The 24,822-nt window shown below is 42.8% G+C and overlaps 1 protein-coding gene across 2 annotated transcripts in view; it reads left to right on the top strand.

Annotated features, from left to right (window-relative positions):
- Nucleotides 1-24,822, top strand: part of LOC138249824 (disks large homolog 2) — a 3,298,389-nt gene that overhangs the window by 1,420,028 nt on the left and 1,853,539 nt on the right. For both annotated transcript variants that reach the window (XM_069203947.1, XM_069203948.1), the window contains exon 5: nt 9,670-9,794. In XM_069203947.1, the coding sequence (XP_069060048.1) occupies nt 9,670-9,794 (125 nt within the window). The remainder of the gene's footprint in view (nt 1-9,669; nt 9,795-24,822) is intronic.

Genomic DNA, 24,822 nt, shown 5'->3' with positions numbered 1-24,822 from the left:
AAAAACAATTCCATTTCATGGAACATGCCTTTGATTCAAAAAGAGGCACTGTCATTTCCTTCATAAAACCACTTGGTAACCAAAGAAGCACTTCAATTAGTTTGTGGAAGGAAGACACATTTTATAACATAATAGGAGATCAGACAACCAGACACAATGCAAAGTGAAAAACCAGGAAGAGTCAATTATTTCCCACTGATGCGATTTCCCCTGCTACTGCAATTACCATCCACTCAGACAAGTAAAATTGACAATAAACCAAGGCGCCTTACATCATTCCAGAGGATCAATTTGAATACAATTCCAAGCTACTTGGAAAAAACAGACGGGGTTTATTGTCTCAAAATGTAAACCATGTGTGACATTAACACACATATACACAGTCATTGTATTGTTCCCTGTGATGACAGTGTAAAGGTTTGCAAAAATTACCACAGTCAGACATATCCCCCTGCGCCTGTACACATCTCACACATACACATTGCATCATAATTGTGGAGAAATCCGGAGTCCTTTACTTGTCTGTAGTATGGCAGGCTAGGAAATGAACATGTAGACTAACCAAGATAATTAAAATTATTTTAAATAAGAAAAGGACACGATCTTTAGTTCAGTATTATCAAACCAAGAGCTGAAAGGATGTAGTTAAAGAACCATTCCAAAGCCAGGAACATAGGTGTTGACTGCTGAACTATTAGCTTTGCATGTGTTTGTTTTCTTTTCTATAGTTTAATATAAATTTACCAATACATTTGGAAGCAACTGATGAGGAGTCTTGGAGAGGTAAACATTGATGAAGTACAGCAAATGCATTACAAGCTGACCGTTTGTGTATGGGACCTGGGGCCATCATAGAAAGTAGATTTTTATGCTTTGAGAAAAAACATTCAGAAATAGCTACTCATGCAGCTTCCCACATGTTCACATACAGGTGGCCTTCTTGGAATAATTTTTTGCAAAATCAATCCCATCAAGTCATGTTTGTCTTTCAACTGTCTTTGTTTCACAAACTGAATACTACTGAGTAGGACAGCAATAATAAGCACTCATGTGAACACCAGATCAAACCGAGAATCATGGAGTAGACACAGTAATCCCCTGAGCCACTCCCAGTTATCAATATGCATCAATTTGCTACAGTATAAAATTGAGTTATTGGTTGAGGTGGGTGGAAGCCCCACTCAGATAACAACCATAATCTTTGTCAGGGTGAACCAAAAAAGTCACTAATTTAACCTGTGCTTAACTCTCACATAGCTTGACGTAAAAGCAGCCAGGCTTGACTTAGAGTCAGTGTAAAGTACTTGTGGAACACGCAAATAGTAATGAAGTAAACACAACGCTATTAAAATTTCAAATCAATTTAGAAAAATAGAGTACATTTTATTGAATAAATTTACACCAAAACAAATTAAATCCAATCTGTAAAATGGGAGTTATGATTTTTAAAACATTTTTTAGTGCAAAATCGAGCCTAAAAGATCGACGCGCCAACAGCAGGCATCTGGTCCCAGGAGACTGGGGCATAGGCAAAGGAGAAGGCCAAATGTGATCAAGTGTGGATCAGACACACAAGGTGAATTGGGCCTCGCCTTGGCTTACTGTATGAGTTTTTACACAAATACTTCACACATTGCTTTCTAAGTTAAGCTTGTCTGCTCTGTGCCAAGGTACCGGAGGGTGGACACAGAATAATTTAGGTTGTGTTGTGACTTACCCTGACTAGGATTGTGGTCCCTATTTGGATGGTCTACATACCTCTTCCAACTAGACACCCAATTTCTAACAGCCCTCCTCTATTCTATATAAAACAAAAAGCTAATACTGTGAATGAGATGAATGAAAAGACAAAGATTGTGTTATGTTAGCAGTCTCAGGTATTGTAATGTTATCAAGCATTACCTGGCAACACGGTGAGCAGTAATGGAGCCTTAACAGTGGAGCTTGCCAAATAGCATATTCCTTGGATGGAATTTGGCCTGTTGTTTTCAGGTAACATGAGTTCTGCAATATCACAGATTTTTCACTTAGGAGTTGCATGGTATTGATGGGGTGCAAACTTTGCATGCAAAAACACTGCACAAGTAGAGTGCAAGTACAAATGAAACCCAGCAGAATGGGAAATAACTGTAAAATATGTGGAATTCCCAATTAAGTAGGTGGTAAATGAGCAGTTCGTAAAGAAGTACTGTGGCTGCTGTGTGGTTTGTTGGGAAGTAGGCAAGAGAAGGGGAAGCTAAGTTGTGGCAAGGGAAAGCACTGTGTGCTCCCGGCTGACAGAAAAAAACTTGGAAAGAATATTGGAGTCTGCTGCATGAGATTATTTCAGGGTGGGATTAGTGCCCAGTAAAATCAGGTGTTCTAATGTTGTGTTCCAACACCCAGGTAAAGTTTATGCAGGAACACTGACCCACTCAGAATCAGGAAAAGTAGAATTGCTTGCAGGAATTTCACTCCCCCTGACTCATAATCATGGCCTCAGGGTGTGTTCTTTTAATCTCGTCTCATTTACTGTGCGTTCAGAATGTCAGGCTGTGTATTCTGAGAAATGGCTGCTTATTCTTTTAACATGGAGATTGGTGCATTCTTTCTTTCTCTGATGCAAATTGAGAGGTTTTAAACTGAGCTACCGAAAACGTTTGCTGGGGTACAGGGAATATAAAGGGATGGGCTGTAGGGTATAGTTCTTCTTAACACACAACAAAATATGAATATCTTAAATGTACTGAAGTGTGATGGAAACAAAGATTTTAATGGGATTAAAACAAATCAGGACTATGAGAAATTGTTTTGTTGATTGACTGGGTGTGAACCCTGGTCAAGCAGCAATCACAATTCTTGTCAGGAATCAAACCCCAAATTAACCCATGCTCACTTGGCACAGAGCAGTCAGGCTTAACTTGAAACAAGATGTAAAGTATTTGTGCAACAGTGGAAACATCACATAAAAAATAACCCACACTAGTTTAGAAAAATACAAATTGATTTGATGAATAAAACAAGACCAGAAGGACAAAGATCCAATAAGTAGAACTTGAGTTATGCATTTTTAAAGAATAAACTGTAAAACAGAGCTTAGAAGAAGATGTGCCAACTGGGGATATCTGGTGGTGCCCGATCGAGATAAACTCAAAAGCTTAGGCGAACTGCAAAGGAGTGCGGGCCAGCTACAGGGCCCCAGTTAGGCCAGCTGAACCAAAGTACCTTATATCCTAGTTGAGAAGCATTGCGTGGATCTGAAAAAAGTATGCATTGGGCAGCCAGTGCGATGCGTTGGTTCTGAGATGCGGCGAGGCTGCGGTGCGACGTCCTGATGCGTCGTCATTAAGGATCCCATTAATGGGGCTTGTGATTCGAAGGGCAGTGTCAGAGATGTGTTGTGCAGCTGAGGCAGTGTGTTGGTTCCGATGAGAGCTGAGACTGTGATGTGGACCTGTAGCCTCATCTTCGAAGCTACTATTGATGAGGGATGCGAGGAGCTTGTGCCGTGGAAAGCATTGTGCAGTGGCACTTTTGAAGGCGCTGCGTGGATCCCAAAATGCAGCATGCAAGTCTGTTGCATCTATCCCGGCCCACACAGTAGCAGTGATGTATCAGTTCTTCTCCACGCAGCAGCAGCGATGTATCGGTACTGCTCCTGCAGCAGAGGTTGCATTGGTTCCGCTGGAGCAACCACATTAGGCCCACTTCCAAGGGTCTAGGACTTGGGTGGCACAACTTGACATGGTAGACTCACAGATGGCAGAGTCCAGGTGCAGGGTAGTTGGACATCTTTTGTGTACCTTAGACTTCAGATTAGGAGGCCAGCCAACTAGACCTTGTAGTCACTCTGGGTTTAGGGTTGGAGAGATGCAGGCCCTTCTCACTTCCAGGCAGCATGCCATTACAGCAAAGCAGCAGTCCTGCAGAGTAGCAGTCCAGCAGGGTGACAGTCCTTCAGCAGCACACCAGTCATTTTTCCTGGCAGAATATCCACAGGTCCAGAGATGTACAGAAATGGTAGTGTAAGAGGTCCAGTACTTAAACCCATCTGGGTCTTTGAAGTGGGGAGGCTTCAAAGACATGCCTCTGAAGTGCACAGTGCCCCTGCCCTTCCTGCCTCCACACTTACTACAGGGGGTTATGCAGCCCTTTGTGTGTGGCAGGACACAGCCTATTCTGCAAGTGAGGCTGCACCCAGCTCTTCCCTCTCCTCCTGCCCAGGATGGCCGATCAAGGCTTATCAGGTCACATCTAAGCTCCCTTTATGTGTGGCAGACTAGGAGGAATACACAAAGCCCAACTGTCACCCACTCTAGACGGGCAGCCGGCACCAAATGGCTAACAAAAGAAAACAATGACTTTCTAAAAGTAGCCTTTTCGAAATTGCAATTTAAAATCCGACTTCATCATAAGTTGGGATTTCAAATTGTGATTCCAGAACACCAAACATGGAAACTCTGTATCTTCCCTATTGGAAGTTATACTTATACAAGGTTATAAACAGCTCCAATGTTATCCTAAGGGAGAGATAGGCCTTGTATTAGTGAAAAATTAATTTAACAAGTGTTTTACTTGTGGGACATGTAAAACTTAATCGTACATGTCTAACATTATAGATACATTTCACCCTACCCTTGGGGGCTGTCTAGGGCCTACCACAGTGGTGATTTATATGTATTAAAAGGCAAGGTTTGGGCCAGGCAACAGGCTTGTGTTGCCAGGGCAACATGGAAGTTTAAAACTGCACACACAGGTTCTGCAGTGTCATGCAGAATACGTTGCCAGGGCTACTGAAGTGGGTGGCACAATCAGTGCTGCAGGCCCACTGGTAGCATTTAATTTACAGGTCCAGGGCACAGGTAGTTCAGATTACTAGGGAATTATAAGTAAATTAAATATACCAATTGGGAATATGTCAGTATTACCATGTTTTAGGAAGATCACAGGCACTTTTGAACTGATTTGCACTGGTAAAGTGTGCAGAATCCTAAGGCCAGCAAAAACACAAGGTCTGAAGAAAAACGTTAGGGGAACCAGACCCAATATACAAGGTCTGGCAAGGACATTTTACTTGGTGATTCACAAATGACAAATGTTTGCTGAAATCCTATTTCCACACATTACTTTTTGTGCACTGAATAGTTTTATCAGTACAACAGCATTTCTATTACAAATTCAGTGACCATTTCAATGAAGAATGTGCTCTCTGTAAATGACAATGCGCCACCCCGCCATGCTTTAGTAATCTATTTGTTACAGAGTGCTCCAAAATCATCTACATAGCACATTCTTATTCTCCTGCTGAATGGGTGCGGTTAATTTGCACACTTGTTCTTTCTGTGACACTTGGAATTTTCACAGTCCCTGTGACTTTAGTAATATAATATTGATGGCAGGTCCCTCACTCTGAAAATTATTTCAGCACCACTGTTCACTCTGTCTCTGTCTGTTTCTCTCTCTTCTCCATCTCAGATCTCCCACACACTGGCATTTTCACTCACTCTCTCTACTGATGCCCTCCCTCTGCCTTTTTCAGTTGACCTCAGGGAGCTGAGAAACCAGCAGATACCATAGGTCCTAAGGGAAATTCGCAGTAGGATAAGTGGCCAGACTGGCCTTGTATCCTTGTCCATTCCTGAGAACTTTTGTGAAATCTTCAAGATGGGAAAATCTATGAAAATTGGAGGTGCAAGGCTACGATTTATAGGAATCCTGCTTGAGACCGAATTCCAAAAGCAGCATGATTTGCAAAAGTGAAAATGCATATTTTGAATCAAGCAACGCATTAAATATGTTTAAAAAACAATCTTTATGCGCATTTGCCATAGGAGACTGATATGCAGGATTCTGACATTTACTTTGTTCCAACTGAACATTGAGTGTAAAGCCTTGTTAAAATTGGGGTCATGTCTTTGTTAGGGATTGCTGTCAAGTGGATACGAACATGCTTTCTTGGGTGCATAATGTGATACTAGTATAAATTTGAAGATTATGTCCAAAGTTATTCCAGGAAGAGAAAACACATCTGTTATTAAAGGCCCGAGGATGCTGTTATTTGTTATTATTGGCCTCAGGATGCTGGTATTCTGCATTGATTGTCAATATGAACACATTTCGAGGCAGTGGCAGGTGTTGTGGGACAAGTTGTCATTGAAGTGACACTGTTTTGGAGAAAGTGCTTGCAGTAGAGTCCTTGTCGACCTGGGTGGCACATACCCTGTGGTCACGATCATTGTACTTTCCAATATTTAAGAACTCTTAATCCTTAATTATTTATCGCAGCCCATATTTACTTCTGTTGTATTATTCAGTACAATTCCTGTTCATGGATTTGCATTTTGCTCTTCAGAAGTGAAGTGAATACCTAATAGACACTTTTACATCTTGTCAGCTGTGCACTTCCTAATTAAGAAAAATATGTGGCAATTAGAGAGCATCAGAGGCTTCCTAAATATTTCTTTTGGCAGCCTATCTAGGTTGCTCATCAATTAATGATTCAATCTAGGCGTTCCTTCCTTCTGCAGGCTATATATCAGTAACTGGGACATGATATGATCTGAATATATGTTTATTAAACAGATCTGCCATAAATGTTCTTAATGTGAGAACAGGCACCTCAACCACAGTGTTTCAATGTTGGGCCCAATTAAACAAGTTGTAGTTTTAATCTTTTCAAAACATTCTGCAGCTTTATTTATTTATGCAATTATGCATAACAGTGCAGCAATGATGAACTTCAAGCCACCATGCAGTGAACTCGAAAGGCAACAGCTCTGAAAAGATTTTAATTGTAATTGTATTTATATAGCACTTACTAACCCTGTTAAGGCAGCAAAGTGCTTTTCGACGAGTAGCACGCTACTCCAAAATCAAAAAAGGATTAGTGGTGGCTTATTTTAGGGAAATATGAGTTAAATTGAGCTGTGGACATGTGGGTCTGTTAGATGGATTGACATAGAGTAATGGAGGAATAGAAGAGGGGTGCGTCTAGAAAGTGTTATGCAGGAGATCGTTGCTGTAAGATGAGGTTTGGGATGAGTAAAATGAGAGATGGAGGAGGGAAGAGTCTCTAGAAATTGATTAGGGAGTCATAAAATGACGTTTGTTATCAGCCAAAAGAGGGATACATGAGGTAAAGATTTAGAAAGGGTTGTTTGGGAAATCAGTGTAGTGAAATGAGGTTTGGGGTGATCCAAGAAGGGATAGAGGGAAGTCTCTAGAAAGGGTTGTTTTGAGCTCATAGTAGTAGAAAGAGGTCACAGACAACTGCCCCAATTACATCAGTGACTCTGGGTAACAGCCTGCTACTTCATTGCAGCCCCAACAGAAGTTACCAAATTCCACCAGAGAGTGGATGGCTCATCCCCAACACTGTACCTAACTGGACTGGGGACCTTACATTCTGCCCACTGGGATACACTTGCAAGGATCCCTACTGGGTTTCACACCCTCCAGGCTCTCTCCTCCTTACACAATCTGCTGGCCTTGTCAGACAGGCCAGCTTCTCAGCACTCTCCTCCTCCTAATAGAGGCCATGATTCTTGAGATGTAGAGAAACACCTAGTTCTCATGGCACAGGGCAAGTGTTCTGTGCTGCTGGGTGACATCCCCTCACTCAAATAGGAGACTGGTAGGAATTGGTCCCCAGTCCTGGTTCCATCAGCAAAGAAGTATTGGCGATCTTCCCTCTCTGGATGAGACAGTTCTGTTGAAGAACATAGAAGGCATGCTCCTAACTTTATAGTCCAAACCCACTAATGTCTGGCCTTTCAAATCTGTTTTGTGGATGTCAGTCTTTTAAAGCGCTCCCTCCTCTGCACAACCCTTTGTCAAAGGGACAGTCTTCCACAGCAGAAGGTGCTACAATTGTGAGTGACCCCCATCACAGGCCCAGGTAGTAACCTGGGATGAGACCTGGATGTCATCCTCCACTGAAATATGCCCCCTAAAGGTTTAAGAGGACATGCATGATGATATCCTTAATATACCTCAGCCCAAGTTCCTCATGACACAGAAAATATTGGCAGCAAGGAGACTGAGATTGTACCCTGCAACAGAAGTGGTTTTCTTCCGTCTGAAAGGAGACTCCTTTAGAATACCCCCACACACCTGCATCATAAGTGGCCAAAGAGACACATTGGGAACAGTATATTTTCAAAAAAGGTGCAATGGGTCCCACCCCTCACCAGAGGTATACGGTTGAATGGAGCACCAATCGACTGAAAATATTTGAGGTATTTAGTAGTGAAATTGCTGTTCCATATTTCATTTGAATCAACATTTCCCTCCATTAGGGAAAGCAACTCACCAATGGCAAACCATGTTGATTGCAGTTAATGGGTCTCAAGTTAAGCTTTTTACCACCCCAAACTATAAGATGGAACCTATTGCATTTAATATCCATCTTCAGATTGGTCACGAAAGAAACCCCAAAGAAGTCCAAGCTAATAAAACAGCATCATCTGCATAAAGAAAGGCATGTAGTTGGTGCCTGCCAATCCAAGGGACATCCTCTCCAATTTGGTCCAAATGAGCATTTAGGTTGTTTATGTACAGGATTAAAGTATGAGTGCTAAAATACATCCCTGGCGTACCACTCTGGACGACACAGAATACTTGCTGTTGGGTCCATTGTGCACCCTAGCAGATACTTTTAGATGAAAATGATGTAAAAAGCTAACCAGGGCATCCTACATACCCAGATCCAGTAAAATTTGGCATAATTTAGACCGGTTAACCTGTCAAATGCGGTGGACAAATCCATAAAGCAAGGACCAGCAAACTGTCCTTGGCAATCACATATTTTCCTATTGATAAATGGAGATTCAAGCACTGTTAAACAGTGCTCAAACCCTCCCAGACGCCGTAGACTAGGACTGAAATTATTTTGATCATCAGCCCAGGTCCTGATGCGATTAAAAATCACTCTGATTAAAAATTGTGCTTATCGATTGATCAGTGATATGGGATTATTCAGAGGAACCCAAAATTACACAATAAAGGTGACCTGTTCCTGGCAACACCATCAATTACACTGCAGTTCTGGCATAACAATCATCCACTTTAGCTAACCAATGGATGCTGATATAAGTTAGAATGTTTTAATGCTCATCATTAATTGCCGAATGTGGAAGCTAGTAAGAAAAGGGGAGTGAAAAGGAAAGAAGAAAGATCAAGTGGAAGAAGATTAGGGGGTAGAATCAGAGAAGTCATGAACAGATACATCAGTTCACATCACATTTTACATATGGATATCATTTTAATTATCAACATCAATAGAATTAAAAAACTATATTACAAAGTTGGTAAGAAATGTATAGATTTTTTCCATTAATTTTATGTAGTTTTTAAAATGATGAGTGATACATTAGCCAGAATTTGTGCAGTGATAAATATTGGCCAAATCTGGTTAAGAAATAGCGCTGGGAGAACTGGGGCGCAAAACAAATAATTGTTGTGACATGCTCTTGTACTCTTGAATTCCAGACATAAAACAGGAGTTATCCTAGCTTAGTCTTGAACTGTGTGAAGTGCAAATAACTGTTGACATAATGTAGTACACTATCTGTATTTCACATGACTGTTGTACATCATGGAATGCTCAGCATCCAAAATAGTATGTTTTTATGTCTGTCAATGGTGTTTGAGCAGCCACTGCATAAAACAATACCTCTTGCCTTTTCACAGGGAAATTCCGGTTTGGGATTCAGCATTGCAGGAGGAATAGATAATCCTCATATTGGAGATGACCCTGGCATATTTATTACAAAGATCATCCCTGGGGGAGCTGCTGCTGAGGATGGAAGACTCCGGTAAGTTCTTCAAAGCTCTTAAAAGATGTTGTTCCTGATACGTATCCTTAGACATGTCTTGCCATGTGTAAAGTCAAAGCTCTGCTCCAGTTGTGATCATTCACAAGTTATAAATGCCCCTGTGACATTGATGTTAGGCAGAATTGAAAGTTTAAATGTGGAATGCTGATGCTTTCCACTTGAATATGCTTCCTGTCTCAACTGGGTGGCTTGCTTGCATCAACAAACGCTAAGGGTTTTATATACTAAAAGTCTGGTGGCAAAACAAGGTCATAGATTAGGCACCTTTTTTGCAGTCGATTTGCAATGTGACCTATTGTGGGATTGCAAAATCTGCAGTTGCAGGATGATGCAAAACTATCTACCTGATGAGTATTAATAAGGCAGGTCACTATTTGCAACTCCTGTGATTAGTTGCAAACACTCTGATGGTGGCCTGCAAGGAACAACAGAAGACCACCCATACTTCCCAAATCGGTATTTTTGGAAGCAGCCTGTTTTACTCAAAGGGACCAGTGATGCTTAAAAAAAAGTTACTTTTGGCAACATAGTTGGGAAAGCAGGCAGTGTTCCCCAGCAGGGAGCAAGCAGTGGGCCTCTAGACCACTACTTTCTCACTCCAATGCCACTCCACACAAGAGGACCAATTATCTTTTGCAGAAGCAGGTACTATCTACTTTGAAGCATCTGTATCTGTTCAATGGTTTGTGACCACATTTGCAGTTAGAAATTATTGACATACAGCATACCAAAATTAAATCAGGGGAGGACAACCCTTTCACATCTGTTCCTAACTGGGATTGTATATTGGTTGCTAACTGTATTTTGTGAGTCAGAGCTGCTTTTCATTTAGCAAAATAAGTTTAATAGATAAAAAAAAATACATTTTGCTGTCACAAATCTGGCTTCAGTCAGGAATGGGAGTTTCCACCTCAGCGCCTGATTTAAATTTCAGCGAACAAGTTACTTCATCACAATTGTGACGGATATCCTTTCCATCTAAATATAAATCCATTATTTCCTATGGGATTTATATTTCAGCAGACGGGATATCCATCACCATTGTAATTGAGTAACTGGTCCACCGAAATCCAAATCAGGCCCTATATCTGGACTGAAAATTATGGGGGTTATTACAACTTTGGAGGAGGTGTTAATCTGTCCCAAAAGTGACGGTAAAGTGACGGATATACCACCAGCCGTATAACGAGTTCCATAGGATATAATGGACTCGTAATACGGCTGGTGGTATATCCGTCACTTTACCAGCACTTTTGGGACGGATTAACACCTCCTCCAAAGTTGTAAAAATCTGAACTGCCATTTTGAAAGTGAAAGTTATGTCAGAATATACCTGAGGAAAACGTGTGGAATGCTCAAAAGACCTGTAGGAATTATGGGATCCTACGTTATCCATATATTTTGGTCATTGGCGTTATGAAATTAGAGGGGGCCCTCTTGCAAATTACTTGGACGGGGCTCCTTCCCTCCTGGACCCAGTCAAGGGCCTACCATCTGTGCACAGTGTACAGTTCTGAGGCGTCTCCCCCCACACCGGGGGCATGTGAGTGCCGTTGTTATGCCACTGATCTGGGTGCAGGTTTAATTCAATGACTACCTCTGGCGGGTCTCGCCTTATGAGAAAACGCATATGAGTGTCTATCCGGAGCAAATTTCTCCTGACAAATGTGCCTATGTGGCTGTATTAATCTGGAAGGAACAGTCCTGTGTGGCATAATAACTAAGAACAAATAACGCTAAATGCAAAATGCTTTGGCAACAGAAATATACAGGAAGAATGTGATGGTCGAGTGGCTAAGAAAGAAGAGAGGAAGCCTATAGTTATCACATCTCTTTTCACATCACCTCTAAAATGACTATACAGCCTAACAAGGTGGAGAGAAAGGGGATGCCGGGATACATAGCATGAGGTAAAGCCGCAGAAACTTGTCCTATTCTGTAGAGAGATGTTGAGGCTGCAAGTAGCTGCTTGTCTAGGAATTCCCTCTACGCTGCTGGTAATGATGGGTGAATGTATTAAGGTTTCTTGCAAGAAAATAGGGGACACTTTATGGGATCACCAAATGTATTTCTCTACAGCCTTCATAGCTTCTCACATTGGTATGCTTAATGTTGAGCTTAGTTGGGCAATTAACTTCCTATCATTAGCAATTGCCACTGCCCTTCCAATTCAGGTTGCGGCGGTGCACCTCCCTATCCCTCCATGCAATTAAATAACATTCACATATTTGAGCCTGTGACCTACCATTCTTGGATGTGTATCTTGCTTAAAATTGTCTCGATGGCTACACCTTCACACCAAAGTTTTTTACGTCTCTAAACTGCAGTAAAATTGTATGCATGTAAGATGTGCAGCTGCAGGGCTGTCTCACCAGGACTGACACCACACTAGGTATATAAATGAAGTGCAGGCGATTCAGGCCCGAAATAAAGCTGCTGAAAAGGCAGAAAGCAGTGAAACACTGACCCTCTTTAAGCAGCAAACTACGTGTGTACTATTTGTATTGCATTTTAAAAAGTTCAGCAACAAGCAAATGCAAGGCCCTGGTGAAATTGAGGATTGTTTTGTTATGCACAATACATATTGTTTGTTATAAATTATGTATACTATTCAAAATATGCTGTGCGGTATCTGCATCGAAATTTACCATAAGGTGCATTCGTATTGTACCACAGTCACGTCAGACACCTGCTCAGTGCATTTGTTTTAGTTGAAGTGGAGAATGTTGATCATGCAGCTGCAGTGACCAAAGGTCGTTATTATCCAAAATATGTGAAAAGCAATAATATGATTTGCGCAAGATTACGCCGCCTTTATAGACATTTTCCCTACCCCAGCAAATACATTCAACAAAATCATTTTCTAAGATACATTTAGGATAATGCCTCCTATTTGCATGATCGGTCTCATTTATTTGGACTAAATGCTGCGTGTTTTTTGCGCTACAACTCTGCTAACGCGGTCTTAGTGCATTTGTTGTGACCCCAAAAATATGTTGAAATTGGTTATATTACTAACTGGCATATTTAAATTACCTATAAGTCGCTAGTCTGTGTTAAAAAGTGTACCCTGGAACTGAAAGTTAAAAGTCACTAGTGGTGGCACATCATGGGCTGCAGTCCACTAAAGTGACAATGCGTCTGCTTACCTTCCACCATTAGTCTGGCCCTGCAAGTTTAAACTGCAAATTTGGCCTGTCATAAACTCTTAGATCTAAACCCTCCTTTTAAATATTAATGTTACCCCTAATTAAGGCTTAAGTGCCCGAACGTCAAGGTGCATGTTATTTAAAAGTAGGACCTGTAAACCTTTATTTTCAAACATCTCATTACAGTAAAAAGGCCTAAAAATCTATTTTCACTTTATCAGGTTTAGCTGTTCCATAGGAAAGCATCAGGAGTTAATATTAAAACTAAATAATGTCATCTCTGCCTAGGAACCAGATAAAAAGTTACTTCTTGGACTTTTTAAAATATTTATTTCAAATCCAGTTCCTTGGTTAAGTTGGCTTTGCACTAAATATTTTACAAAAGGTACTTTAAAAAAAAGTCATGTCTGCCTAACACCTCTCTAGAAGCCCCTCTACAAAAGCTTCCAACTGTCACCCAGGAGTTGAATGGCTCCTTCATGAGGTGTGAACGTACTCCAAGAGCTGATACAAAGGGCTTGGGTGTGCGAAGTGTCCTGTTTCAGTGACAGGATGGCCATCTAGGGAGTGCCCAGGACCGTATTTGAATGGCTCCTTCATGAGGTGTGAACGTACTCCAAGAGCTGATACAAAGGGCTTGGGTGTGCGGAAGTGTCCTGTTTCAGTGACAGGATGGCCATCTAGGGAGTGCCCAGGAACTTATTTATCTTCAAAGGGGCATGCCCTGTCACACAACCAGGCCTGAAACCTCAATTGATCTCCTAGACAGCCAGGCTGTGGGATGTTTGCAGTAGTGCTCACAGGACCTGCTGAAAAGATGGGTAGAGTTACCCTGGAACTTTTCCCCCATAGGTTATGGAGGGGGCAGGAATCACCCACAACCCACATGCTAGTGGCAGGAATAAATGGGGCATCCCTGGGCACTCTCTTCAGTACACTACTGGAGCTGTGGAAGACAGAAGAAGGACTTCACCTGCTACTGAAGCTAAGCCTGGGTGGAATTTCAGTTATGCTGGAGTGATTTTAGTAATCCCATTTTTTGATTTAGAATCACTGATAATAAAACCATTACTCCTGCTCGAGTAGTTAGAAGTAATTTGGGGAAAAACAATCCTACTGTGAGAGCACATTTAGCGAGCTTGAGTGATTGCTCGTGCTTGCTATTTGTGTTCTTCTGCTTTTAGTGCTATATCTTAGAGCAACATGCATCCTCCCATTCATTTTGGACGCAAGGGTGCATTTTGTGCTAAGAAAATAGTGCTAACTGCCGGGAGTACGCTGAGGGGAAAATACTACCCCAATAAAAAATTTGCGAGCGGCTGCTCACACTCGCTATTTGTGTTATGTTGCATTTAGCAATATTTATTAACACAAAATGCATTCTTGCACCCATTTTAGATGCAAGGGGCATTTTTGCAAAAGGAAATAGCACTAAACGCAGAATTATTCTTCTCATGTAATTATATGCCATCTCATGAAATTCTTCCTTAAACCCACATGATTACACTACACTGAATTACTCAAGTTATGCCCACTGCTAGTTGAACACCCTGAGTGCTGACCCTGCTCTCACTTGTACCCAAGACAAAGAAGTGAAATGCAAGGGTCAATTGGTTGACATCCTGTTAAGCTGCAGGGACAGAAAAGCTGCAAGAACCCACTTTGAAGAAAGAGCCCAGCTGATCATTTATGACCTGCCCTGGACCCTGCTGGTTGCTTCTATTGGAGTGGTACTGACCCCAAAGTGCCCTCCCTGAGGTCGTGCAACAAAGAGGAACGGAAGCAACCAAATAACCCTGACAATCAGAGAAGGAACCTGGGCATGTCAACAACATGCAATAAGTACTGTAGGGACCACATGGGTGAAGACAGTGTTGTCAGAGGCACTCAACCTATCCCAACTGTCCCAACACCAAGGGTCACGGGAATGAGAAGACCAATGGGAGGACTTCAAAACAGAACAGCGCCAGATCTCCACAGAGAGGGTTGCTAAGTAGGAACTAAGAACAAACCTCAGCTCATCAAACCAACAACCAGAGATCCCAAAACCAGAGCAGAACTAAGAAGGAGATAAATATGAATCAGGTGAAGGACACCCAAGAAAGCAACACCGAATTCAGCTAAAAAAGTGGAACCAAGGGCAGGCCTCAGCTCAACAAACCAATAATCAGAGGGAAGCCAAAACCAGAGCAGAACTAAGGAGAAGATAATGTTGTATCAGGTGAAGGACACCCAAGAAAACAACACTGAATCCAACCCAAAATCCATCCAAGAATTGGCATTAAAGAGACACCAGGAATCCCCATGACCCTTACTCCATGACCCAGACCCCAGTCAGAGTCAAAACATTCACCACTAAGCAATACAAATGTGCCTGGGGTTAGACAAGAATCAGACACTAAGTGAGAGCAGGAAAAGGTGGCAGTAAAGAACAGATCTGCATATAGTAGGAAGACAGGCATACAGCATAAGCGATCACACTGTCCAGCTATCAAAGATCTGCACCCCTGGCACCTCAACATCTGGAAAATCTACCAGGAGAGTGCAAGGGGGCAATGGAAGAGTAACCCCATATTTAATGGTGTAGGCACTCCAGAACACTCGTCTGGAGAAAAACTGGAGTGCTGTTAAGATGCATAGAAATAAACTGTGAAAGATGATGGCCATACAGAACCCTCACCCAGAGAGTACATCAGAACCAAACAAGTACGTAAGCCCAGCAGTAACCACACAGCCCAGGTGGCACAGAGAAGTCTAAAGACCAACAACCACAAAGCCTCAGGGAAACACACCAACCATGAAATCCAACTTCGAGAACCTCAAGCCTGTAACACCAGAGGGAACTGGTGACTGGCTAACAATGGCACCAACTCCCAATAGGCAGAACAGAAAGGTTACCATGAAGATAGATGGACTGACCATCAAAAAGAACAATGGAAACCAAGCATCTGTCAAAAGTAGAGAGCAAAAGTGCCTGACACAGGCACCAGTGCCCACGAAGCACCTTTCATTTACCTTGATTTTAGTTGAACTGGAGTGATGAGGACAGGTTTTAGCTGCTTCAAGTAGGCCTCATCTAGGAGTCCAGTGAAGTTGTGATTACAGTTTCTAGTTTTCTTTACAGGAGTAATATTTTTGCAAACATTACATATAGTTAGGTCCTGCAGGAGTAACCATTTCTTTTATTCAAACTTTTGTTTTCCCTCTTTGACGGACTGCAAGCAATCACTGTACTGACATTGTCAAATTATGAAGAATGCACTGTTTTTCATGGTAGTATTCACATAATCATGAGCTGCTGAAAGGTGAGTGTGAGGATTTGGGTGTACTCTATAATATGCTTGAGAGGCCTCATTGTGCAGTACTTTCGCAAATACCGTCTTTACTCCAGTTAGGTACGTTTTCTTAACCTTAAGCTCAACCCTGGGTAGCTGTGGCTACGAGCAATGAGACTTAGCAAAGGGACAATGTGTAAAACATTTAACAGCACCAAACAACAGAATAAGAAGGTCACATGACATGAAAGAAACAGGGCATCAATCTATAAAAGTAGATTAAATGTGTGTGAATTTTCTAGACCTTAAGCCTCAAAATCAACCAGAGGGATCTGGAAATACAGATTTTAGAAGTAATAAAATACATTTATATCCACCGCAAACAAGCATTGGCCAGCAAAAAGTTCAGAAACTTTTGAAAAGTTTGTAAAGGTTAGTTCAACAACTCCAGCATGAGTTGGGCAGCCAAATCTGACAGGACAGAGGTCTAGGGAGCAAGAAAGGATAGTTTGGACAGCTACCTGACCACCAGTGCATTTATAAGATAAGGGCTAAGCTTTACTGGATGATTGACAAAGACATCAATGGAGCGGCCCTGGTGCTGAAGGATGCAGGCAAAAAGGTACTCAAAGGATGCTCCAGGTGTGGTACAGTCAACAGGGGTGACTTTGTGGTGATTCATTGGTCCATGGGTGAAATGGGGCAAACTTGTCCACAGAGATCGGGCTCCCTCAAAGTCCTTTACATTGCAGTAGCTGGTCAGATGATGCTGGGCAACTGGTCAGTCTGCACCGTGGTTGGAGCAAAATCTGTTGGTGGGGGCTAGTGTCCCTTAAGTACAACAAATACAGTCTTGGATATCACTCCCAGGGGCAGCAGACACCGGTGCAGGTTTTGGCTGTCTTGGATTTGCCCTTTTGGTGCCTTAAGACTGGTAGTGGCAAAACATCTGCAGTGGCTACCAGCTTTGCGACTTGAGCAACTTCAGCTCTTGTGTCCCTGGAGCTGGTTCCAGTAGATCAGCCGACTGATCCTTAGAGTCACTGCTGTTGTTAGATGTTGGCAATCAACTTTCCCCAGAGCCAGGAGCCATAGGCACATTCCAGTCTTTGCTAGCCCAAAGTGCTGCAGATAGTCCTTCCGGGCCCGCAGCCTCTCTCTGTGAGCTCTCAATGAGAAATTCATCTAAGAAGGGACTTAAGAGGGTCTTTCTCTTTTTTTCTCCAAAAATAATCCTGGTGTACTTACATTTTGTCGTTCATTAGTTTCTTGGCACAGAGCAACTGATTAATAACACAATTCCATCTTTCTTCTAAAAGAAAACCAAGGAGATCTGATAATCCTATTACTAAATAGAAATAATTTTACCATTGCTGAGTAAATGTGAATGTAGGCAGTCTCAGTGAATGCAGGAAGAAGGCAGCTGACAAACAAACTGGTCGACCTACTGTTGGCGGTGGGAGAATTAAAGTCAACAAAAGTACCATATACACAGAAGGATGATTTCATAATAGTAATTCATGCAGGTGCTTAATTTAAAGTTTTAATTTCAAGTTACTAATTAGTTAATTAGATCAAAGAAGAAATTGCTGTAATATACTGGATCTCAACATGCCTTGCTGACAGTGCGTCACAGGAAAACTCATAAGAAAGCTAAATATATTTGATCTGGGTCCCGTACTGTAAAACTAGGTTGAAGACTGAGGGGGTCATTCCGACTAAGGTGGTAACTGAACTGCCACACGGGCGGTGGTCTTTTGACCGCCGCCAGGGTGGTGGTGCAGTCCGCCATATAACAAGTGTGGCGGTTTGGCCTGTGCCAAACTGCCATTTCCCTGTTCCTACCGCCAGGGCGGTTGGACCCACCGGGCTGGAGACAAGCATATCCGGCCTGGCAGGCCACCCAATACCGCCGCTGGTATTCCGAGGCCCATTTCTGCAAGGGATTCTGTGGCAGTAGCACCTCCACGAAATCCCTTGCAGAAAGGCTACTGGCAACAGGAATTTGCATTCCGATTGCCCATAGTAGATACCCCACCTCCCACTCCCGGTAGTGACCCCCTAACCCCCCTCCCAGTAGTGAGCCCCCACCCTCTTCGATCCCCATACTTAACCCCACCCTCATACACACACACACCCACAGACACGCACACCCTGACACACACACTCACAACAACCTTACACTCACGAGCACACACATGCATCACCATCACCACATTTACACACAGACACACACACACAAACACTCACCTCCCACCACCCCACTCATGACACGCATGCACACACTCACACACACCCATCCACACAACCTACCCACTCCCCTTGCGGAGGACACTTACCTCGTCTGACGAGGTGCTCCTCCCTGAGGGAACGGGACCCGGCTCTCCCACCGCCGGCCTCGCCCCACCATCAGGACACCGCCAGGCCATATTACAGGTCGTAATACGGCTGGATGAGTCCTTTTGGCGGGGTGGAGCCGGCGGTGGAACCGCCTCTGCACCGCCAACCGCCAGCACAACTACTGGAGGATTTTCGCACAAATTGAGGCGGAAATCCTTCAGTTCTCCGGATATGGTGGTCAGAGGATCACCAGCACTGGTGGTCCTCTGGTGCCCGTGACTTTGGCGGTCTAAGCAAAAGACCGCCGAAGTCAGAATCACCCCCTGAGTTAGGATCTACCTGTAGGACTAGAATAGGTAACCTAGTGTCTGTGTATACATTTAAAACTAATCACATCGATTAAATTAGTGGCAGTCAACAGTGTTCACTTTAAAAATTATTTTCACAGTCTTTATGAAAGGTAGATGCTAGATTTCATGAGAACTAAGAATAATATCATGCGTTTGATATTTTTCAACCTTTATCATGGGCATGTCTGATATCCTAGAACAGTGGTTCCAACCTTTTGACTTCTGTGGACCCCCTCTTTATCAGTACTTGAACCCAGGGACTCCCTCTGAATCATTATTGGAATCTGGGGACCCACCACTGAGTCATTACTGAAAGCTGGGGACCTAATCTGTTAAAATTATTCAATTCTCGAAGCAGTTGCGCACCCATTAACAAGGGTTTGTGGACCCCTGGGGCCCTCAGACCACAGGTTGGGAACCACTGTCCTAGAAGAGAAAGCAGATCACTTTGCAGACAACTGTAGCATCTGAAACAGAGGCCCTATAACTGAACAAGTAAACATTAAAGGGGTTTCAAGACACCAGAGTATCGGAAGTAGATGCTATGGGTAGATGGGGAGAACTAAGAACCAATGCGTGCATTTGATATTTGTGTCCTGGATACACTATTCTCAGGCCCTCAAGCAGTCACTGTGTTTGAACAGTGACTGGTTTGCAATGTGAGAATATTTTAGCACTGAGATGAACGTTCTAATAATTCACAGCACAAAAACTGACATTCAGTAGAATTTGTAAAACACCTGCCTTATGCACAATAATGAGGCATAATTCCCTTTGAGACTCCTATTGAATGGCAGGGATGCAGGCCAACGAGTGACAGCAGAGGTCTATGCCTGCACTGGCATTCAGAAAATACTGACGCTGCAGTCCCTACACCCTATAGATGCAGGGGCTGTAATTAACATAACCTCATGAATACACAGCCCACAGCTCATATTCATGTTAATCTGTGCAGCACTTACACTCACTCCCCAGTGAGCAGCTTGGCCTCCTTTTGCAAAATAAGTGGGTGGGAAATGTTTGCAGGTTTTTAACAAATCGTCAATACAATAATTAAGAAGAAGATAAAGAACCTCATGTTATTGTGTAGCTATATCAATAGCTACATTAAATGTTCAAGGCAAACAAAAAGGGGCAAAATCTGTATAGTAAAGAAAAGTAGCTGGTTTATTATTTTTGAGCTGTATGTTTTAAGGCACTGGTTCCAAGCCTTTTGACTTCAATGTACCCCCATTTTATCATTACTGGAACCTAGGTACCCCAACTGAATCATTATTGGAACCCGGGGACCTCTGACTGAGTCATTACTGGAAGGCGGGGTCCCCGGCCTAAACATTCTTGGTGATTTGAACCACAAAAAATACACCAAAAATTCAGAAACAATCATTCATCAAACACATACACAAATGATAACACGTTATTTAATCTGCAAACAAATGTAAATAAAAAAATAATTATAATAGGAAGGGTGGAGCTTTTCTAAATTCAATTGAAGCCACACATCACCTATACTGTACTCTGATTAATGCCCCTGCACTGCTCCCACAAATCAATCTGAGGATAGTAATTTAATTTGTAGCCCCCAATTTCAAATTCCTTGAAATTCGCAGTACATTTAAAAAATTTCAATTGTACTTTTAGCCACTTTATTTTTAAACACTTTATTAATCTGTTAATATTATTTCATTTTCTGAGCAGTCGTGAACCCCCCAAGGAGGCTTCCTAGACCCCCAAGGCTCCCCGGGCCACAGGTTGGGAGCCTCTTTTGTAAGGCACAGAAAGGATTGTTAGAAAATTCATTGAATGGAGCCAAAAAGTTATTGTAGCAATTTGCTTTGTTAGGAGTCATCTCCCCAGATTTTTTGGCTTTTTATGAACCTATTTTTACTGGTGATGCGAGTCTGTGCGGTTACACTATCATTTAGTGCCACAGTTTGTGTGCCCTGTTCCTAAACATATACACCTGCATTAACTAAACCTGTTAGTTTTAATTTACGTTCCTGTAAAGCCCACCGCATACTGGCACAGAAAACGCAGCAGTATCATGGAAGTTAAATGTCATATGGGAATGGCAGTCTGTAATTACACTGGTTATCAGATATGGCTAAAGTCTATAGCTCCAGGCAATACCAGTGTGGTCTGACTGACTGTGGTGTAATACCACTACAGTGTCACATGGTAAAAAGTGCTTTGCCATGCATGAAACCTATTTTTATACAGTAGCAAAGTCACATGCAAACCTATAGTTGTTGATGTTCAATAAAAGTGTCACCTGTTAATGTTCGGAGAGATAGGATCCCACAGTGAATTTTTACTGAACCAGCATGATTGTGAATAAGAATTGATTTTCAAAACTCAGTCTGGGAAAATGCTGGTGAAATAATTCTAAATTCCTATTCAGATTTTCTTTAAACATGTTATTAAGTGTTCTTTATGCCACCTGAAAGCAAACAGGATTAAGGTCAGTTTGCTTATTAGCGTCAACCCAGAGAGTGTAATCAATATCTCAGAATAGGTGTGAATGAAATGTCTGGCCTTTTTGAAGACAGCATAGCTACCTCTAGGATTAAGAATGCTGAATGCATCGACAGTTGTCAGTTACCAGGGATGAACCATTTAGGAAGGACAAAGAACAGATGGCAAAATGAAAGGATTGCCAAGGCTCTTCTTTTGAAGTATAGATCCCAAATGGGATCTCTGGAACAGGAACTATTAATTCGCAGCAGTCGTCAGTCTCCATCAGTAGGGAGAACTGGGCATAGCAGAGGGAGTGAGGAGGTTCCCTTCATTCAGTGGGAGTGGTCTGAACTGAATACCAGCCCTCCACAGAAGGAGGAAGTCTAGGGCTATCTAGAATGAGGGGCTATGGCAAGGTTTACACTAAAGGGATAAAGAAAGTGCTGCAAAAGAAGGAGACGTAGGAGTACAACTGGAAAAAGAAAGACGATTGGCTGCTGGTAAAAGAGAACCAAAGGACACCTCCCTCCTGCTGGCACACAGGTACTGGAATTGCTCTCTAAGGATCATCTGGTTGTCCTCCTGTTGTTGTTCCATGGAAAAAAGGGTAGGATTCTCTCTGATCCAAAGATCATCAGGTTGTGTGTGAACTGTGAGAGATCCCAGGTTGGAGAGAGGCATGGTGCCTAGAGGCCTGCCGTGAGGACCTGGAGGCTCTAGAAAAGACAGGAAGTGACTTTCCCAGTATTGTGAAATGTTGGTACTCTTCTTGGTAGCAAGAAGCAGGGCCACCAAAGCCTGTCTCACCATTGGAGCTGTGACTAGAATCCTCATGAAGAGCACCAGGAAGATTAAAGTCATTGGAGTGGAACTGCACAAATGATTTCCGACTCTACATCTGGCCTTCAAGCCTCTCTGAAGGAGAAATGTTTGCTGGAATCTTTTCATTAGCTTCTCCTTAGCTTCTGGCACAAGCTTAGGTGCTGGTGACTTTTTTGAGAAATGCACATAGACTGATGCTGACTCTTCTTTCTCCATTGTTCTCAAAGGCATTTTTAACCATTTTGCCATAAAGGTTTGCAACCCATATATCCAGCTTCATGATCTGACTTTAACCATGTTTGATTATACGTTCGTCCTGGTTTTCTAATTTGTTTGGGAAATATATGTTGTTGTATACTTAACTTTTACTATTGTTTAATGCTGCAGGAACTAAGGACACACTTCTCTATGGAAATAACTCCTGCTTGTCCCATGACCACTAGAGGTCAAGCTAAGATTTACTTAGACCACTGTTGTGCTCTAAACAGAATGTGCCTGCTATGTTGATAGAGGTACCCCACTCCAAAATTGATAGTCAACTTTTTAACAATAGTATACTTTATGTAGTGGTGTGGACTGCATAGTTATCTCTGCTTAACCCGTTAAATGTAGAGGACATGATGTTCACTTCCTCTGAAGTACCTCCTCAGTGCAGATGACCTGAACATCACATCCTCACATTAAGGTCAGAAAATCCCTATGGAGTGTGCACCAGAGAGATTCCCTTCTATGGCCCCCACCTCAGGCTGCAAGGTATGAGCTTCCCTAGTTACATTTTGTTTGATTACAGTGACATGCAGTGCATCATATGTCCTGATGTCATTTGTTGTGAAGTGCTGCTTTCAGTGTGATCAGTGCTTGAGGGTACTGTGGATCCCCCATGAGCACTCATCTGAATGGGAGATGGAGAGACTCTCCCATTTTCAAGGATCCTCTCACTAGTGGATCTCTGCTCAGCAATCACAGCAGGTGAGCAGTCTGAAAGCAGGGGTCCACCACTGACAACCAGGAATGGTTTCAAGGGGTGGAGATGAGTCCGTGGCATGCCACACCACCGTGGTGCTTTACATTTTTACTTCTACCATGACTGAGTGTGTTTACCCCTAATTTGCACACCGCAGGAGGACAGAAAGCACACTAGACACCAGGCATAGGCTTTTAAGAAAGAAAAAGAGTGAGATGAGGCCATTCTGGTATTGAATTACAACCTCAGCCTGTTAAAGCCAATGAGTCTTTCTGCCCTTCTGGGGGTGGCAGAGTGTGTGGATTTACTCCCAGTCTGCCTTCCCCAGGGGGAGAAAGCACACTTGACACCACTGATTTTTTAAAAATATATTTTATTGAGATTTTAGCATAAAAGAGCATTTATGCATTGAATGTATCTCAAATTATGGTGCACAATAGATTCTCTAGAACACATGAAGTACATAAACTGGAGGAGGCGGGGGAGACCCCACCAGGGTCATACCATGCAATCACACACCAACCACAAATCTCAAGTCCAGTCAGTAAACTTGAATACCAACTGCGCGGAGCCTGTGACCACAGATTATTTTTAACAACAATAGAATGGGATAAGGGCTGGCCCGTATTTGCATTAGGCCACATCCCCCCAATGTTCCCAGAATCCAAACTGTCTCTCTGTCCCCGCAGGATCTATAAGGGTGTTTACCCCAAACTGCCCACTCCAAGGTTTGGAACCTGGGATTATTTTGTTTTGTAATAGTGAGGGTTGGCCTATCTTGGCACTGGGCTGCCCACACCCTTGAAGCACTCTTTCTGCTTTCCTGAGGTTCGCAGATTGGAAGAATTCACCAATCTGCTTTCTGCAGAGGGGCAGAAAGCACACTAGACATGAAGTATTTTAAAAAAAAAGAGTGGGGTGGTGGCTGGCCTGTCTTGGCATTGAGATGCACCCTGACCCCAGGAGCTCAACCAGTCTTTCTCCCCCCCCAAGAGTTGGAGATTGAGGGATTTGCCCCATTCTCCCTCCCCTCAAAGTGGGCAGAGAGCTCACCGGGGATTTTTTTTTTTTTTCGAAAGAAAAAAAGGAGGGTGGGAACCAGGTCTGTCCTGGCTTTGAGCTAAATCCCAAACCTGGAACCCAGTCAGTCTTCATGTCTCCTCTGAGGACAGATTGGAGTTTGTCCCCAATCAGAGCACGATAGACACCAGATGTTGTATTACAGGCAGTGCCACGAGGGCGCAGTAAGTATTTGCACCCACTCCTTGTACATTCGGGGGCACTTTGGGATTATACAAGAGGCCACATGTGCTTGTGTGACCGCTTTTAAAATCTGGATGGTTCCAGCACACACCTTGTGGCAGTGCAAATAAAAAGTGGCATTCCCTCATTTGACTTTGCCCATGCCATATTACCGGGTGCAGAGGCAAAATTAATGTTAGGAGTTGCACTGAAGGTGCAGCACACAGATAAGGAATACAGTCAGTGTGCCTTCCGAGGGTGCCCCTTGCTAGGCAGGTCCCAGGGACTTACCTGTCTGTCCTCTTTAGGCAGATGCAGAAACATGCAAGGGAGGTGTCCCTTTCCCCCTTTTCAAAGATAAGCCACTCATCCTCCGGGGAAAGATGGAGCTCCAATTTCAACCCAATG

This window comes from Pleurodeles waltl, chromosome 8, assembly GCF_031143425.1.
Source record: "Pleurodeles waltl isolate 20211129_DDA chromosome 8, aPleWal1.hap1.20221129, whole genome shotgun sequence".
NCBI classification, from domain to species: Eukaryota; Metazoa; Chordata; class Amphibia; order Caudata; family Salamandridae; genus Pleurodeles; species Pleurodeles waltl.
Note: the sequence above shows the minus strand (reverse complement) of the source record. Positions and strands in the feature narration are given on the sequence as shown.